Source organism: Peromyscus leucopus, chromosome 1 (assembly GCF_004664715.2).
Source record: "Peromyscus leucopus breed LL Stock chromosome 1, UCI_PerLeu_2.1, whole genome shotgun sequence".
NCBI classification, from domain to species: Eukaryota; Metazoa; Chordata; class Mammalia; order Rodentia; family Cricetidae; genus Peromyscus; species Peromyscus leucopus.
In genome coordinates, this window is record NC_051063.1 from 49,317,077 (window position 1) to 49,336,603 (window position 19,527).

The window sequence follows — 19,527 nt, forward strand, 5'->3', positions numbered from 1 at the left end:
AAGCAACCCAGAAATAAGACCATCACTGGAGATACTTGATCATGGCATTTTTTTTTAGGCTTAAACAAACAAACAACAAAAAAAAAAACAAATCCTGCCATGCAAGAGTGTCATCAATGATGCAAGAATATTGTGATCAGATGACTTTTTAGGAATCTAAGGCAGAGTGAACAGGAGTGACAGGCTTTCCATCTTTCTTCATATCACTCCTTTAAAATAATATGTTGTGGAATATTAGAAGGTGTATATGAGTTTGTTATGTAGCCCTTTTTTCTCTTTGTCCTAAGACTGTCATACTTCACAGGACTAGTTTGAAAATTAAAAGAATAATCCAATGTGCCTAGCATGTTTCCTTGTGTTTATTGGCACTAGATAAAGGTTTATTTAATCTTTCCTAAAGTTCTGTTAAATCCTTGGACAAACCATGGTGGAGGTCATCAGGGATTACTAGTGTGGATTGGCTCATCTTAGTTTTCCCGTGCTCCACTTTCCTTCTTCCTGCTTGGATCTATCTTATTACTGCTGGAAGCAGAGAAAACTCAGAGTGGATCACTAAAGTGACTAATTATAGGCTGGGTTTCCTTGATCTGAAATGCTTTGCAGCAGGAGTGTTTCAAATTTCAGGGGTTTGTGGGGTTTTTCTTGTTCGTTTGTTTTTTTATTCCTAGAATGTTGGTATATTGACTTACTGGCTGAACATTTGCTAATCCAGGAGCAATTCTGAAAGCTCCAAAACCCAATATTGAGTGCTGACATGTCACTCCAAGTTTTGGCTTTTGAAATTTTGCTTTTTTAGTTTAGGGATGGTTGACTTAAACTTAAAAAAAAAAATGTTTTTCTTCAACATTGTATTTTTGTTTTGTTGATACAAAGGAATGTGTATATTTACAAAGTTTGGTGTGAAACACGCACGCACGCACGCGCACACACACACACACACACACACACACGCACGCAAATGTGTAATGTTTAGACCAGGGTAATTCAGTACCTTTCTCTTTTCCCCTATCTTTTTTTCTTTTTTTCAGCAATATCATGATTCAAATGTATCATTTTCTAGGAAGAATTCCTCAATCAATTGCTTCATTGTATAGCTGTCACACTTGGCTCTATATGTACATGAGTGTGTGTGTGTGTGTGTGTGTGTGTGTGTGTGTGTGTGTGTGTGTGTGTGTTTATGCTGGCAGTTGTGGCATTTTGAGATCCTCCTTGAAAATACTCTTCATAGCAGAAGTCTAAGCTTTGGAACATGGAGATGGCTATTCTTTATGAGGACAGAGTAGCCATCACTGTTCACACAATCTGTTTTTAAATTCAAGCTAAGACAAATTACTTTTTTAAAAGGAGAAAACTTGAAAGGTAGAGCAAGTGGTTTTGAAGATCCAAAGAAAGGGTGTGTTTCCCCCCCCCTTTTTATTATTAAGAAATTTTCTATTCATTTTACATACCACCCACAGGTCCCCCTCGCATCTCTCCTCCCAACCCCCAGCCTTCTCTCCCAACCCACCCCCCAATCCCACTTCCCCCAAGGCAAAGCCTCCCATGGGCTGATACACTCAGCTGAGGCAGGTTCAAGCCCCTCCCCCTGCACCAAGGCTGTGCAAGGTGTCCCACTATAGGCAGTGGGCTCCAAAAAGCCCGCTCATGCACCAGGGATGGATCCTGATCCCACTGTCAGGCCCTTTAAGCAGATCCAGCTACACAACTGTCTTGCCTATGCAGAGTGCCTAGTCCAGTCCTGTGGCGGCTCCACAGCTATTGGTCCACAGTTCATGAGTTCCTGCTAGTTTGGTTTGGTTGTCGCTGTAGATTTCCCCATCATGATCTTGATGCCCCTTGCTCATAGAATCCTTCTTCACTCTCTTCGACTGGACACCTGGAGCTCGGCTTGGTGCTTAGCTGTGGATCTTTGTATCTGCTTCCATCAGTTACTGAATGAAGGCTCTCTTAGTCCAATAGGCATTGGCAGACTCTCAAAAGGGTGTGTTTTGATAAAGTCTGACCTCATGGGGCTTTGGGGATCTACTTTCCTTAGTTACATGCATGATTACATTAAGTATTTTATGACAGATTTTACTTTTTTTAAACGTTGGCGATCGCAATGGAATAGATTAGTAGATCCTCTACCCATTCTTTAAATTTTTCTTGGTTCAATACATTATACTTAGTTTTCATTATTAAATCTTCCATTTTCTTTCAGATTGAAGTGGTGCCATGCAGCAAGAAGCAGAGAGATGCAGAATTCGAACCAAAAGGCCTGACATGGCACTTTATGTACCTAAAGCTCGAAGGGGTACAGCACTTCTCAAGGCAGGTGACAAGGAAGAAAGCTGTCGGCCTCCTGCCCTAGTGGTGAAAGAGCAAAAAGAAGGTTGTCTCCCCCAGAGGATCTCTGGAAATAACCCCGAGTCTCAAAGACTAAGTGGACGTTCTCACAGAAAGGAGTATGACTATAAGGAAGGAAAGAGATCTTCATCAAAATTAAGGAAAGACGGGTGTCTTCAAAAAAAGAATAAAGATAAGGTTTGTGCTAAGAGAGGAAGCGAAGAATCCAAAGAAGCCTCATCTCAAGAAGCCCCCCCTGGTGGGATTCTGTCTAATATACCTCTACAAAGACTTTTTGAACCAAAGGAAATGGAGTGTTTGGAAGTTCCGACTGTGGCAGTGACGGGACACCGGGAGGTGCTTCTGTCAAAGTCTTACTCAGAAGTCAGTGGTGCTCAGGTTCTAGACAGATCATTCCAGAACATGGGGCTTTGTGCTTTTAGTGGAGAAACTTTTGTAAATAGAAAGTTGGAAAACAGAATTGAAACAGAGGCCAAAGTTATGGAGCTTGTCTCCCAGTTTCCTCAAGTTGTTCCTGCTCTGTTGAAACCAGAGGGTATGGTTATACCAGTAACACTAGGTTCTGATCCTGCACCTGCACCACCCAGTGTGGAAACACCAGATGGAGTGTCAGAGCACAGTCCTGGGAGCACCTCTGCAGTTTCTGTGCCTGGAGGTCCAGGTGATGATGTTGAGCCAGCTTTTATAGACTTTGAAGTTGAGAGTGAGCATACAGTCAACACTACAGAGTCTGTCTTGGGTCAGAAAGGTGTAGATTCCATTCCTGAGACTGTGGGTAACATTTCTCTTAAAATGGCTGTAGTTAGCAAATTAGAGAGCACAAATGGCATTATTGATCCAGCAGTGACTGGAGGATGCGAGACTGACAGCTCTGCTAGTGAGTTATGTGTAGAGTATGACCCGTCTGATACAGCTGTCCTTGCTCGGGAAATAGACACAGATAATGGATTTGAGAACGTATGTGACACAACCAGCAAGGCCTATATGGAGGACATTGCAGGTGCACTTTGTGATCATGTGACTGCAGGCAGCCCGTGTGTGGCTGCCGTTAGAGAATCTGAGGAGAGTAGTAGCAATGCAAGTCATTTCTCAGATTATCTAGAAATGAGTGCAGATGTAGCCCTGCTTGATGCGGCTGAAAGTGAGAACGACTCTGAAAACATTAGCAGCCTAACTGCTTGCTCAGATATTTATGCTGAGAGTATTGCATCTAGTTTTACAGAGTCAACAGGAAAGTTGATAGAGAGTGTGTCAGGCTGTGCTTGCTCTTTACCCATAAAGAAGATTGCTGATAGTAATTGTACCACTTGTTCGGACTCTGAACTGAGTGTGTCAAATGGGACAGAAGTCCTTTCGGAGAGTGCCTTGGGCAGTGATCTGAATAGTACTGAGGAGATAACAGAGGCATTGCACGAACTAAGAACTGCTGAAGAGTTTAAAACAAAAGAGGAAGATGACTCAGAGAATGCAGTGTGTGGCCTATCGTTTTCTGATAGAGATTCATCTGTGGAAACATCCAGAGAGCTAAAAACAACAGACACTTCTCACATCCAAGGAAGTATTGCTGTGGAGGAAAGCTGGGAATCTATGTTTAATGATGATGGTGACTGTGTAGATCCGCGTCTTCTCCAAGAGGTATGCTCAGTTGAAATTACTTGATATTTAGACAGTTTATAAACTTAGGAAATCTAGATTTGGAAGTAATTCTGATAGACATTGTATACATTCATTCACTTTCTCACATTCAGTTTAAGTTCTTGCAGTAGCAATAGCTTGACAGGATTATACATTGAGAAAAGAATATCTGGTAGATATGGAAAAGTTAAAACATACATAATCCTGCTATATCTGTAATTGCTAAGTTCTAAGAGATGTTATACTGAATAGATTAAATATGAATTTAATGGATTCTTACTGATCATTGAGGAAATACAGAGAGGAAACTTCAAAATGTTTTTCTGTGTTGACAACATGTATTTTTACATAAGCCATTTGGGGGAAGGAAATAATTTTATAACTTAATCATTCATTTTTACTTTTTAGTAAATTTTGGAATGTTGAAAACTGTAAAGGAAGTAGAGAAGAAAATGAAAGAATATGACTATTTTTTACAGAGTCAATACTGAGATCAATTGAATAAATGACTACTGATACATATAAGGACCTATAAGTGAATAATGATGTGCTGAAGCGTTAGAATTCATAAATACAAAATGTGTGACTTGAATGCATTGTACAAGTGCTTGAGCTCCAGTCATTTTCATATTTTAACATTTATTCTCTCTGCCATTTAAATTCTTTATTACAAATTAGAGCCACTGCTTTTAAATAGAGAACCGTTTTCTCTCTCTTATTATAGGTTCACATGGCCTTGGTCTGGAAGGGAGGAGTGGTTTGTTTATGAGCTCCCCAGGTAGTTATCCTTTAGGAAAGACATCAGGATTTCAGTCCTGTTCTGTCATTGACAATTGAAGCTGTCATTTACATCCATGTTCTTTCTAACAGAGCATGTCTTCACCTGAAAGGTTTTGTCTGAGCCACCGAAGAGCCTTTTCAATGCTAAATGATGAGTTTCTTGTTTCTAAGAATTAAATCAGGTGTATAGAAGAATAGCACACACTGTGAAAGAGACCCCAGAACTAAAGAGAACAGCACACTGGACAGAACTTAGTCTCCACTGTCGGGCAGTCCTCCCTCATTCTTGGGTGTTTTACTGGCTTTCATTATTGCTGTCATGAGTGCTTCCTGATACCAAATAGGAGACATCTTCAGCCAACATTCCCTAGAATGAAATACAGACGGGAGAGTAGTTATGAGTGAACATCCATGAGCCTTTTGAATTTACATCAGAATTGCATATGTCCAGTGCATTTCTTCATTGCTTTCCTTCGTCAGATTCGCAGAGACGGTAAGTGGTTCCTAAAGTATGATATTTGGACCAGCAGGATAAGTATCATCTGGGAACTTCTAAGAATTGCATATTCTTTAGTCCAACAACTTATCTATTAACTTTTTCAAGTGATTCTGAAACATGTAATGTGCTGCAAGCCACAGGAAAATGTAATGGAACTCAGCTACTATCACAAAAGCTACTGCTTGGAAAAGTCAAGGACTTTTCCAAAGGTCAAGCCATGGCTTAAGAAGTCTTGGCGATATTTTAGCTTTTGTATATATATTAGCTGGCTCCTAAAATGATTTTCTTGTGTGCTTCCAAGAACTCATAACAGTGTATTTATCTAAAATAGCTATCAAGCATCCAAGGCCAAACAGATCTCCTGAACTAAGGTAACACCCTTGTTCCCTAGATCAGGTGGATAGCTTTATTTCTTGTGCAATCTGAGACCCTCCTTTTCTATTACTAACATTATAGACTCCTAACTTCTTACCTAACCACTTCTAGGAATGTAGACTGAGCACACAAATTTCCTTTTTCTGATATACTGACTGACATTAGCTCTCAGTTTACCTTCTCCTTTAACCACTCCCCTTTTGGGTTGTAAAAGAAAGCCCAGTGGTCACTGCCTGAGGAAAATTCTTACCTGCCTTTATGACCCTGTAGGAATTCAAGCCTGGTGACCTGGCTGGAGGGGGAGGATTGCTATTGCTTGGGTTTATAATTGGATACCCTAGAGAACTAGGGGAGGAAGAACTGAGGAGGGGTATAAAGAGATTCAGAGGAGGAATTTGAGAGAGAACTTGAGGGTGAGATGGAGAAGAGAAAAGAGAACGGAAGAACTAGATGGGTAAGAACTGGATTGAAGGGCTAGAAGAGAGTACTAGAGGAATGAGATGGAAGATGAGGAAGAGCCAGGTGGGGAAGAACAAGATGAGAGAGAAGGAGATGGGAGAGGAGCTAAGAAGGAACTAGATGGATGAGAACCTAGATGGGGCAGAACTAAGATGAGAGAATTAAATTAGAACTCAGAGGGGACAGCAGATAAATGTAGAGAGAAATCAGACAAGAAAGGAGCTAGGCATGGGAGCAGAATAGAAGCTGTGTAGAGAGAACTGACACAAAATAATAAAGGTATGGACTAAGGAGTTTCGTGTACATAGATTCATTTCTTATCAAAGATTGAATTATCAGCTGGTTGTAGATCCTTCCCGGACCCTGGGAGGGGACTGTCGAGGGGCTGGACCCCCATAGTTACCAATAGTAAAGTTTTACAATATTTGCCTTAAATGTCTGTCAGAATGTGACTGGGGAACTATTGTTAGTGGTAGTTATAAAATTACTATCAAACAGGAGTTTGAGGCCCAACTCAGGTTAGGAAATACTAATAGAGGAGTTAGATGAATGGGGGCAGCTTTATAAGGTTCAGATCATTGGGAAAGGATCTTAGTCAGAGAAAGGAAACTGTTATAGGAGTTGACAAAAGGCCGACTTGAGACTGGGAGAGAAAGAATAACTTCTTGCAAAAAGCATCTGTACACATGGCGGTGCTTAATAACTACCTACTGAAGGGTGGAAATGACCAGTTAGAATTTACCTACTGTCTTTTTTGAGGTTGGCCTTTATTCACTTTCAAGACACATTTGTTGTGAGGACTCAGATTCTTAGGGATTTCAATTTCATTTGTGTTTTGGAAGAGGAGATTCATGCATGCAGCTTGGTCTTTCACATCTAGGTACAAAAGAATTTAGGCAGCAGTCAAGTGTTTTGAGAAGCATGGTAACAGTGAGAGGATGCTGGATGACTGAGGGCCGGGGATGCCGAGAAAATGAAGTATGTAGTGCTTTAAGCCGAAGAGAACTAGTGCCTATATGTCTTTGGCAATACTTAAGGAGGGGTGGGGCTAGGTTAAGAGATGAGGATGGGAGCAAATAGAAGGAATCTGATGGGCTGTGGATGCAGTAGACCCAACTCTACCACAAATCTAATAATATAATAGCCCTTTGGTGACTTTTGCTCTTAGTTTATTATTTATATTACTCAAACATACTTAATTAAATGCAAAACTAGAGTGCTTTATCTACCTTGAAAGTGTTCCAACAGGCGGCTTTGGCTTTTTTCCCAGTTGGCCTATTTATTTGTTGATAAGGGCTAGACATAGAAGCATATCTAATGCTTCTAATAGGCAGGAAGATATGCTGTAAAGTAGGGTATGGCAAACATTGATAAGTTACGTTTGAACCTCTAAAACTGGTCAAAAGAAAATAGAACATAGTGAAGTCATAAGAGCTCCTAGAACTGCAACCCTTGATGCATTGTCAAAGATCACATTTCATCTTCTATTTTCATTTTAATTAATTTGTTTATTTATTTTTTCAAGACAAAGTCTCTCTGTGTAGCCTTGACTTCCCTGGAACTTGTTCTGTGGATTAGGATGGCCTCGAATTCAGAGATCAGCTTGCCTTTGCCTCCTGAGTGCTGGGATTAAAGATATGCACTACCTTTAATGGCCTGGCAACTTATATTTCATCTTCTAAAGCCAGGATATTGGATGCCCAGAAATTTAAACTGGTAACCAATAAAGGAGAGAATGTTGGCATGACCTCTTTTATCTCTCTAGTAATTAACTATTTCCCAGGGAAAACAACAGCAACAAAACATCCATAGTCCCTGCTGCCTCCTATTATGGCCAGCAAACTTATTGGTAGAAGGGCAGGTGAGGTACCAACAGTATAACACTAACGATGTTGATGGATGTTGGCATTGGTCACCTTCATTGACCATATCTTATCTTTGAGTTTTTGCATAGAAATAAATAGAAATAGGTAGTCTTTCAGTTTACAGAAAGCCACTAACCTTGTATAACCCTGAGAATTGGGGACCAAAGTAAGGAATTGCACCCACTTCCACTCACTATATTAATCAGCATTCTGGCATCCTCTGTCTCCCTATAGTCTGCTACAAAAATGTTGTCTGTTTTTAAGTGGAGAAACCAAGTTAGAAAAAAAACTTTATAGGCCTCTTAGAGCCTATATGAAATACAGGGGGAGGAAAACCCTTTATAGTGCTGCTTTCAGACCACTCTTTTAACTGGTTGATACTGTATTCTCATCACTTAGCAGTTGAACAGCAAATATTGAACACTTGGAGTTTTGACACTGTTTTAGTTAGGGTTTCTATTGCTGTGAAGAGACACCATGACCACAGCAACTCTTCTAAAGAAAAACATTCAATTGAGGTGGCTGCCACAGTTCAGAGGTTCAGTCCATTATCATGACAGGGAGCATGGCAACATGCAGGCATCCATGGTGCTGGCTACATCTTGATCAGAAGGCAGCAGGAAGTGTACTAAAACATTGAGAGGTATCTTAAGCATATATGAGACTCAAAGCCCTCCACAGTGACACACTTCCTCCAACAAGACCACACCTCCTCCACAAGGCCACACCTCCTAATAATCCCACTCCCTTTGGTGGCCATTTTCTTTCAAACCACCAGACACTAAATTGCAAATAGCAAGATATTATTTCTACTACTATGTTAAAAGCATTGTACTGAATGCTGGCTATGTTCTAAAATTGCTCATATTTTATTTAGAGAGAAAATATGTGATTATTTGATCATATAGCCACACAGCAATCTGAAGGGTAATTAATTTAAATCAATGACTAAAACAGCAACGCAAGATATTATTTGATTGTCTGAATGACACACACTCTAGACAAACTAGATCTCCCAGGGCTGAACTGGTTAATAACAGTTCCATGTTGATGAGGCCATGAAGTTAAGAAAAAGACTATAGATCTTTCTTCCATATTGTTCTGAGTGCCTAACTTCTTTCTCCTGTTTCTTTTAATGTATACATTATTTTTATACAATTTTAGATTTACAGGAAAAAAATAACAAAAGCATATACTTTCCATTTTTTTATTACTGTTTCTATTTTCACAATGTTTTTTTTTAATTAATTTCAGCTCATCTTAACAGGTTTTATATTTTGTATTTTTATAAAATTTTCTGAACTGATAGGTTATTGACTGCCTGAGTGGGAATTTGTCGAGACATCTTCCAGTTGTTGTGTGTTCTGTTGTGATCACATGGGCCATGCAAAGGTTCACTTGATTGAATCATCTGCCTTGTTCAGTCTGTTAGTGCATGGTGATTAGAGACCCCTGGGTCACACAAAAAGAGGGGACATTAAGTAGATCCCTTTGTGTTGCTGTTGTTGTTGTTTTAAACCTGGTGATTCCTAAAATTAAAAAACTCCCTTCTGAGTGTTGTTAGATTTGTTGAGTGATGTACAAGCCATTAACACTTTGATTCTGAGCTGTTTAACAGCTGAAGAAAACAGTTCTGAGTCCGTACTGTCAGCGTGAAGGAGGCTTTCCTTCTGCAGCACCAGATTCCTGGTGCTCCTGGTTCTGTGCTTGAGTGTGCTCTGTTCAGCAAACTCTGTATGATGTCTATGTGGCTGGGGCAGATGGAGATGCGATAGTGACCTGACTCACAATGTTTATTCCATTCAGTTCATTATGTGTTCAAGGACACTGGCAGAGAGGAGAGGCAGAAGTTGGCAAAGAATCTACTTCTTTGCCCTTGTCAGAAATAAACAGACAACAACTTCTCCAGAATTAAAGATCCATTTATGTTGGAAGGTTGGTTAAAGACAAAGCATACTTTAGGGAAACACAATCTTGCATAAGCTTGGATCTTAATTAATGTTATAATTTGTATCAAAAACTACTGGTGAGTTACTCTGTTGCTAGGTGTAAGGAAGGAGTGCCCAGCTGTAGTCCTGACTGCAGAAATGGTATTGGATAGTCTAACTATATTCAAATCCAGACTTGGTTTTATTGTGGTAACTCTGGTGTGTGGGAAGATGGAGATTTGCATGAAGCCTAGAATTAAGACAGAGGGAACGTGAGTCCTTCTCAGTAATCTTATACAGAGCTTTGTATAGATTGGCCAAAGGCTGAAATGATTAAGGAAAAAGCAAAAAGATGCCAGGCATACAGGATACCAGATTAAACATTGAGACTAAGTAGCTAATCCTTCATGCTATTGTATTATACTGCTTGCTCGGATTAAAATTAGCTTTCTTCTTAAAGCAGTGGGTCGGAGTCTGCTGTCAAACGTCAGAAATACATGTCTCTTGCCTGTTGCTGAGAGGAATAGATGGGCAAGGATAATACCCTCTGAAGTAGAAGCAAGGTAACTTGTGTGGTGGTAGACCAGCTGTGCATATGATGCAAGACTCTGGGTAACTCAAAGTAGCATAAGGAAAAATTGGTTTGGGTTATAGAGAAATTCAGAAGCAAAATGATAATGAATTTCAATTTTGCTAGCTTAATGTTTTCTTAAGTTTCTTGGACAATTGTTGTCATTGAGTATCATAGCAGTACTTGAGGACTAATTTGAAAAGGTTGAAACCTGTTAGCATTCTTCCTTTGATTTTTTTTTTTTTAATTTCATTCAGCTGGTTATTCTTACCATTCTACTTATTCGGTGGTATCTCCTCGTCTGTTCTTAGAAGCCTATGGGAAAGAGGAGAAACCCCCCAGTTTCCCTCTTAACTGTACATGCAACCTACTATGTGTTTCGACTGTTAGTATATCTGTATAACAGCTTTCCAAGAATGCCAAGGTCAGCCCACCATGTTCACCTGTCTGTGCTGTCTGAATAGGAAGCAGGTCCTGATTCATGACAGTTGGCACGTTCACTTGGTTCCTTTTTTCTGTATTTTCATGTGCTAAGTGAGTCATGTGCTAAATTCATAGGCGGGTACTAGAGCTTCCATTTGTTCTCTGGTGCCAGAGTCCATAAATGATCATCCGCACATTTGGAGGCCTGATGGATGATTTGGGGGTTAGGATAGAATTAGAGAAGGAGAGGTCTAGCCGTGGTACAAAGTGCTGTGTAGTGAATACTATGAAAGTGCAGGTGAAATTAGTACTGTTAGATGCACAGAGGACAATATGAGTGACCCATGGGGTGTTTAGGGAGCATTCACAGTATGGGCAGTATTTGAATAGGTCCATGGAGAATGCTACTTTGAGATGTACAAAGGGCAGATACAAAGTTACATCCTAGTCAGTGTTCAGAATAGTAGGAGGAAGTGTGCACCATGTAGGCCTTCAAAGCATACTCTTTGGTTGGGATGTATCATATCTGTTTGGTGACATGAGGCAAAGAAAAAAGTATATTCGATATACATATAGTATACATATAGCATATAGTATACTGCTGCTATAATAAGTGGCTAGAAACGCAGTGGCTTACAACAACACAAATTAATATTCTTGCAGTTCTAGGGATCAGAAGTCCCAAGATAGAGCACCTCTGGACTAGATCTGAGTATTGGCAAGGCTGTGATCTCTTATGGAAGCTGTAAGGGAGGTGATTTATTTTATTTTTAAAAACCCTTTTCAGTACCAGAGGCTGCTCTGCATTCCCTGGTTTATGGCCCCGTTTCTGTTTGCAAAGCTAGCAGTGGCCAGTCAAGTCTACTCACTGATTCTTTCCTGTGAGGTCTTCAGCTTTTAGAGATGCGTATTATTGCACTGGACCCACCAAGATAATCTTAGCTATTTTAAGGTCAGCTGATTCGCACATCTGGGTCTGCTGCCTTAATTCACATGCTGTGTGGTGTTTTTACAGGTTTCAAGAATCAGGGTGTGAACATATTTAGGAGGCTGTTATGCAGTTTATCATGGGCAATGTTTTTTTTTTTTTTTCTTGTTTTTTGAAATTACTCTGTAGCCTATTAGTATATAGGCAGGCAATGAAAGCCGCTGTTATCTTTTCAACTTTATCATTGATACTTCCTCCCTCCCACCTACAACAGATGTACCCATAAATCCTTAAAACAAAAGAGTGATGCACTGAACACTGACAGGACATTGCTTCTGCTTCCATTTACTGTAAGGCCGATTTACTGTGTTATTGGATGGAAGGCTAGATTAGCAGCCAGGTGACTGGAATTATGATTCAGACTTTGTCAGTAATCTGATTTGTAACCATAGGGATATCCTTTTAGTCTCTCTGTGACATATTCTCTGTCTGCACAAAGAATTCGGGATAATAATAGCAGCCCATCTGACAGAGATGTAGATAACTCTCCCAAAATAATGTAGCATATTTTAATTTTTCATCTATAGAGAATAAATCAAATCTTTTTATTTTCTTTTTGTATTTTAAACAATGAAGAATTAAAGAGCCTGTGGATTTTTTTTTTTTACTTCTCATTATTCTTTTATTTTTTAAAAATGTTCTGTAAATAGATGTGGATGATTATGTTTTAATAAGTTAAGCTCTATTTTGTGGAGCTGGCCAGACTACTAGGGCAGTAAGACTCTTCAAGACCATACTTTGAAGAAGTTGACTAGTTGAATAGTTTGTGGAATCAAGTTGAATAACGGAGGAATATTCTGGTTTCACCTATGCTTTCTAAGCAGCAAAACAAAACAAAAACCATAAAAAGTGAGTCTTACAATATAAATATTTCATATTGACTTTAGTAAATATTGCCCCCGAACCTGTAACACTTAAGATTAGTTGTCTGCAATAGAAATATGAGCCACATGTATAGCTTTGAATTTCATCCTTCCCTTCCCTCCCCCTCCCTCCCTCCTTCCTCCCTCCTTCCTCCCTCCCTACATCCCTGAAACATTCTCATTGTAAAGCCCTGGCTGTCCTGGAATCGCCATGAAGACCAGGCTGGCTGAAAACTCGAAGAGATCCACTACTTCTAGAGTTTGGGGATTAAAGGGCTGTGCCACCACACCTAGCAATAAGTTTGAATTTTCTACTAGTCATATTAGAAAAAATAAGAACAAGCAGTTATAATTTATGTATTTCAATATAATATGTCCAGCATGCCATTTCAACATGTGATTAGTGTAAGAAATCATAAATAAGATATATTTTATGTTCTGTTTTTGTATTAAATCTTTGAAACTTGCTACGTACTTTATACTTAAAGCTCATCTTATGTGAACTAGCTGTATTTCAGGTACTCCATAGCCTCATATCATGTGCAGGTACTATATCAGACAGTCTAGGTCTGCCTCAAAGGTACCTAGTTCATCAGTATAAGTATCTGTCTTCTATTATTCTGTTTATAAATAAGGCTCAAGGTTCAAAGACTGGGTTAAAAACCTTCTAGCTCAGAGAGGCTGGGTTGCAATTAGCTAACTTTCTCTCCTTGCTGGTGTCTCCAAAAGACCCATGCTTCTGCTTCCCTAAACCAGAAAAGGCTGTGCCACTCCAAACCCCACCCTACTACTTCCTGTGTCTGTCTCTCCCAGATGCTCTCTGATGCTCTCTGATTACTTTCTGTCAAGGAGTTGCTAATGCAGCCTCCTAACCCAAGGTTAATTTTATTTATCGCAAATGCAGACTCAGAGTTCACAGTGTGATTGGATGTCGGTAAAGCTCTGTCCTGTGTGTCTAACCCTGATCCCTCTATGTTAGTGGTCCTACCTTCACAATCTTGCATTGGTTCTCCATCTTTATACTCTTTTATTTTCGGGGCATTTCCCTCTTTTGTGTCCCATGTATGTCTCTCCTTCTAGTTTGCCAGTTCCTTCCTATACTTTGCTGAGATTCTCAGGACAGAGAACATTAACAGTTTGTGTCCGTCCGTCCGTGTCCCGCCGCCGCCCCCCCCCCCCCCCCCCGCTTTCTCTCTTATACACACACACACACACACAGAGTGTTATGGATAGAAATGTAAACAGCTCTAAATAAATACCCAAAGCATGAGGGAAGTAGACATTGTTTTTACGGAAGGTCTGTAATTCTTGGTGATAATGGAATCTGTGTTAATGGAAAAACTCATCAGGAGTGTACAGTTTTTAGACTTTCTATCTGATGGTCATGAAGTGTTGAGTAAGAATTATGGGGTGTATTAGTTACTTGTCTTGACACTGTGCTGCAGTGACATGCTCTTGATAAAAGGAGTTTAAAGGAGGACTTACTTTTGCTCACAGTTTCAGGTTACTGTCGTTTTACCAGGAAGTGAGCTGGTCACATCCCATCTGCAGCCTGGGAGAAGAGAGCCATGAATGCTCCTGCTTAGCTCGCTTTCTCCTTTTTTATTCGGTTCAGAGCCCAGGCCCATAGAATGGTTCTGCCCATGTTCTGGGTGCTTCTTTCCACCTCACCATAATGTAGATAATTTCTCAGAGGTGTACCCAGAACCTTGTCGCTTAGTTATTCTAGATTCTGTCATGCTGACAATCAATATTAACCATTACATGGGGTTTTGCTATTATTAACACTAGGTTTTTAGTCTCAGAAGCCAGAGTGCTCAATAATTGAAGAGTAGGTATACAAATTCAGTTTTCCTTACTAGGTTAGAACAAAGAATTTTAGTCAGTTTTTCTTACCAAGCCATCCTGATAATCAGTTCATAGGATTTCTGTTTTCAAAGATACTTTATAGTCTGTATTTTACTTCTCACAATGCTTTATTTAACCCTAATTGTAAATGTACAAATACACAGTGCTTTGTTTAGCTTTTGCAAAGTAAATAAAAATGTCAATGCCAGCAATCATAAAATGAAATGAAGAAAGCAATTACATTACAATAGCATCACAAAGAAAGTATTTAGGACTAAGTTTAGCAAAAGAAATATCAAACTGGTACTCTGAAACTCCAAATGAGGCCTTTGAGACGGCTCTTTGAATAAAGGTGACCTGAGTTTTTCCCGGGGCCTGTGTGGTGGAAGGAAGGATCTGTAGTGGGGAGCTATTCTGTCTATGACCCTGAAGCATCGCCCCTAGAGAGGCAGCAGGTTACTGTTCCACCTGCCTATGATCTTGAAGTACATGCCCCTGGGATGTGGCCTCTCGGTGACCCTTAACACCTGAGGCACATAGGCATTGGCCACTCTATGCTCCATGGTGGACTTGGATGTGAGACTGATCCAGGCTGCAGGAACAGCCTTCCAGAACCTGTATCAATTCTGTTCTGTACAGTGAGTTTTTCCCCTTTAAACAGACTGTGGATTTCTTGCATTAGGGAGCTAGCTATTTTAAGGTTGTCACCTGATCCTTCCTCAGGAGCCTACACATGTACATGTACACACAGAATAAATAAGTATGTAATACATTTCAAAATATATCCCATTGTCATCTATTGGAAAGCAATACTAAGATAACTTTCCAAATTGGACAACATCTGATGCCTACTTTTTCAGAAATGAGCAAGCTGATCTTCAAATTCCCTAATGAATACAATGGGCCCCAAATAACCAGAGTGATTTTGAAAAACAAAGTTGTAGTCCTCAAACTTGCTGATTTCAAAACTAAATATATAGTTCTGGTAATCACAGTGTACCTCTGGCATAGGCTTGGTTTCTAAATGACTGCAGAATTCTGGAGTCTGTGGGGTGTTACACTACTAGTATCATCTTGCCTGCTTGTGATGACTTCCTGCCATGGTCTGCATGCAGAGAGGAGAGCTGCCTCTGTGCTTGTGGATTGAGGACTGAGTAAAAAAAAAAAAAAAAAAGGAAATAAAAAAGGAAAGGACATTACTGTTCCTTGGTGATTTTGAGTTCTCTTTTCTTCTTCTTCTTTTTTTTTGTTTTTGTTTTTCGAGACAGGGTTTCTCTGAGTTTTCTTTTTAACAGCAGTTTCATTACTATTAATTATTTTAGAGCCTTAGGTAGCTCTTATACTAGGGACCTTGAGTATAACTGCTTATGCTATTTATATTTGTCTTAACAAATTCCTATGTAAGCTTTCTCCTCACTTTTTAATATACAACAAAAGGTGAAGTAAAAGTTTTTCACCCTTAAAACTTTATTTTTGTTCACTTCCAGAAAAGAAATTATGAGATGGGCCTGAACAGTGAGCCCAGTTAAAACAAATGTTAATTCTTCTCTTCAGCTGTTGTCTCTCAGTTTCCAGGATGTGCCATTTGTAACTCATTATATTCATCCATCCATCCATCCATCCTTCCTTTGGCCATTCCCTGCAGCAATGTGCCCTGGGGCCTTGCATGTGCTAGACAGGTGCTGTGTCACTGAGCTGCATCTACTAATCCACTCCTGATTAGTCTATATTCTCTCACATGATAATTGATTGAAATAAGTTTTATGGTGGTAAACATCTAGCCATTATTGTGTTCACAAACATGACTAGTACAGAAATAGTGCCAAAAGTTAAGGAATAGGAGCATGGAGACGGGAGCAGGATCGTTTATACATGGAAGGATAGTTTTATAATGCCTTGATTTCCCGTTAGTAGGCACTTTACTATGTTTATTGCTCTCTAGTTATCAGGGAATATGAAGACCAGAAAAAGCATCCAGGAGCCTAGATTTGATTATTACAGCCACGAACTTCCTGATATTGACCTCAGTGAATGTGAATTCCCACATGTCATTGAAATTTATGATTTTCCTCAAGAATTCCGTACGGAAGACCTTTTGCGGATTTTCTGCAGTTACCAGTAAGTATTTGCAAGTGGTTCCAAATGATAGACAAGGTGAGAGAAAGTCTTAATACTCAAGAAAAAAAAATATGTCTTTTTAAGTTTTTCAGTCATTTATTTTGGCATCGGGTTTGTGTATTGTTCAGATCCATTAGAAAGCCTGTATATCAGACTAGTCTTCAGTTCCTCGAAAGGGCTCAGGTAGCCTTTGTAGACATTTACAATGACCACTGTTGATGACTCCTAATTCTGTCTTGTAGATACATTTAGTCCATTTATATTTGTTGTCATTGTTGATGTATTTGAACTTCTATCCAAGCATTTGCTTTTGTATTTGCCTGGCCTCTCTCCTGAGTCTACTTCTCCTACCTTTCCCTCTCTTTTCTAGACCTATGGATTGACTTTTTTAATGTTTCTGTTCTTTGGTGGTTACTCTAGAAATTATAAAAATGTGTGCTTAAACTTGGTGGCTAAAACTAATGTTTTTCCTTTGCCTCTTTCTAAATACTGCAAGGTCTTTTTAATTCCATCTCCTACCTGGCACCCAGCTTACATGCTGTCGTAGCTGTTGGGTTCATTTTCTTTCTGAATGAGCTATAGGCTTTACCATTTAACTTACTAATGGTTTTCCAGTACCAAACTCAGGTGTTGTTACTTTAATGGTTTTATATCATTTTCCTTCTTGTCACAATGATTTTTTACTGTACAAAAGATCAGTCCTGGCTCCTATGTATGCCAGATAATGCTCTACTACTGAACAGTACCCCAAGTCCTTCATTCTTGAAAAGGTTTATGTTGTGTGTATATTAGTAATTCTAGATTGGCAGTTATTTTTCTCTCAAAACATGGAGATACCCTAATGCATATGGCTTTCTCTTTGGGTGAGAGGTTAGCTGACTGTCTCCATGCCACGTCTGGCTGTAATCTCTTTCCTCTCTGGATGCTCTTAAAATTTTCTCTTTGACTTGGATATTGATCATTTTCACTGTGATGTGGATTTTGTAGGGTTTTTTTTTTTTTCAGATATACGCAGATTGAGATTATGTGGGCTTATTAAATCAGTGGTTAATATTTTCATTGATTTTGGAAAGATCTTCGACATTGTCTCTTCGGTGTTGCCTCAGACCTAGTCTCTTTTCACCCTGTCCAAGACACAAATTGGGTGTGTAGGAGATTTTCTCATTTAATTTTCTTGTTACCTCTCTTGTATATTCCATCTCTTTTTGCCTCAGACATTCTAAATAATTTCTTCAGTTTGGGGGCTCTAGTTTATCTATTCCAAGCAAAGATTTAATACAAAAACAGAACATAAAATATATCTTATTTATGATTTCTTACACTAATCACATGTTGAAATGGTATGCTGGACATATTATATTGAAATACATAAATTATAACTGCTTGTTCTTATTTTTTCTAATATGACTAGTAGAAAATTCAAATCTATTCTATCTTTTACAGCTTTCCCCTCCATAGATCTTCAGTTGTCAGTATTTCTTCCATTTCCTCCTGGAGCCCTTCTGTTACCTGCAGCCGCTTTGGCTGTTGCTTGTTCCTGGTTAGCATCTGTTCACGTCTGGGCTTGCGCATGGTGTCTTCCTTTTTGAGGATTTAGTTATATTTTTAATGGGAGTCAATGTTTTTGGGGGGATTGTATTTATGGGCATTAAGGCCAATGAAAAAAGAAGACTTCTCATAAAACTGTGCCTTTTCGTGTGCCATGTACCAAAAATGCTACCTGTTTGAGTCTTCAGATTAAATTGAGATCTGAGGTTTTTGTGACCACTCAGAAAAGTCAAATGGAGAGTGCTTTTGTTGTTGTAGTCACAGATGCTTTATCTTGACACAGGTTAAGTGTCTGATAACTTAATGTGCTTTCCAGTCGTGCCTCTCTTCTTAGTTGCTAGTGTGTTGATTGGACAGTTGTTCTCGGTCATCTCATACTGCCTTGTCTGTAATTTATAGAGTCAAATCTGTAAAGAAAGACAAGAAATTTTAACACATCTTCAGAGTTTTCTCAGTGAATAGTTCCATGGGCTGTTTCTTAGTGTTGCTTTTAAGTAACTTTTCTTGAGTCTTCCAAATCATTCAACTAACTCACCCCCCCCACTCCCCACCCCCCACCCCCCACCCCCACACAGGGTTTCTCTGTGTAACAGTCCTAGCTATCCTGGAACTCACTTTGTAGACCAGGCTGGCCTCAAACTCTCAGAAATCTGCCTGCCTCTGCCTCTCAAGTGCTGGGAATAAAGGCGTGTGCCGCCACCTTTAACTAACTTTTTTGCTGGTGTTTGTTTGTTTGTTTTGACAGGTTGCCATGTAATCAATCCCAGCTGGCCTTGTGCTCCCTTCCTGATTCACCCTTTGGAGTGCTGGGATTTTAATCACAAGCTGCCATTCTTGGCTCAATTAGGTTTATAGACACGATAGTTCTTCTTTGCACTCATAATTCATTCAGTTTTGTGTTATTAAATATAGTGAGGAGTTCAAGTGTGTTACAAGTGCTCTTCAGAACATTTATGCTGACTCTTGGTATGTAGGTAGGTGGTACATTTTGGAAGAAGGTAAGGGGATCAGAAGTATACACATTATTTCTAACTTACAATAAAAAATAGACTCAGGAACAGAAAAATAATCCAGAAAGTTATTAAGAAAAAGATGTTCAGGGTCTAGAAGAAAGTCAATATCAAGGAGTATACTTTAATATTTGAATCCTGCTATTAAAAATGAATCAAGTCTATCTGATGCTACAAATTTAAACTTAAAATTCAGTTTATTTATATCCCAGATGCCAAGATTATAGACATGTTCTGTCAGATCCCAACTTTACATTGAATTTGTAAGATT

At 39.3% G+C, this 19,527-nt stretch overlaps 1 protein-coding gene across 4 annotated transcripts in view; it reads left to right on the forward strand.

Moving 5' to 3' along the window:
• Nucleotides 1-19,527, forward strand: part of R3hcc1l (R3H domain and coiled-coil containing 1 like) — an 83,871-nt gene that overhangs the window by 50,040 nt on the left and 14,304 nt on the right. For all 4 annotated transcript variants that reach the window (XM_037206995.1, XM_037206999.1, XM_028888797.2 and 1 more), the window contains exons 2-3: nucleotides 2,201-3,981; nucleotides 16,523-16,698. In XM_037206995.1, coding sequence (XP_037062890.1) covers nucleotides 2,215-3,981; nucleotides 16,523-16,698 — 1,943 coding nt within the window. In that variant the 5' untranslated portion in view covers nucleotides 2,201-2,214. The remainder of the gene's footprint in view (nucleotides 1-2,200; nucleotides 3,982-16,522; nucleotides 16,699-19,527) is intronic.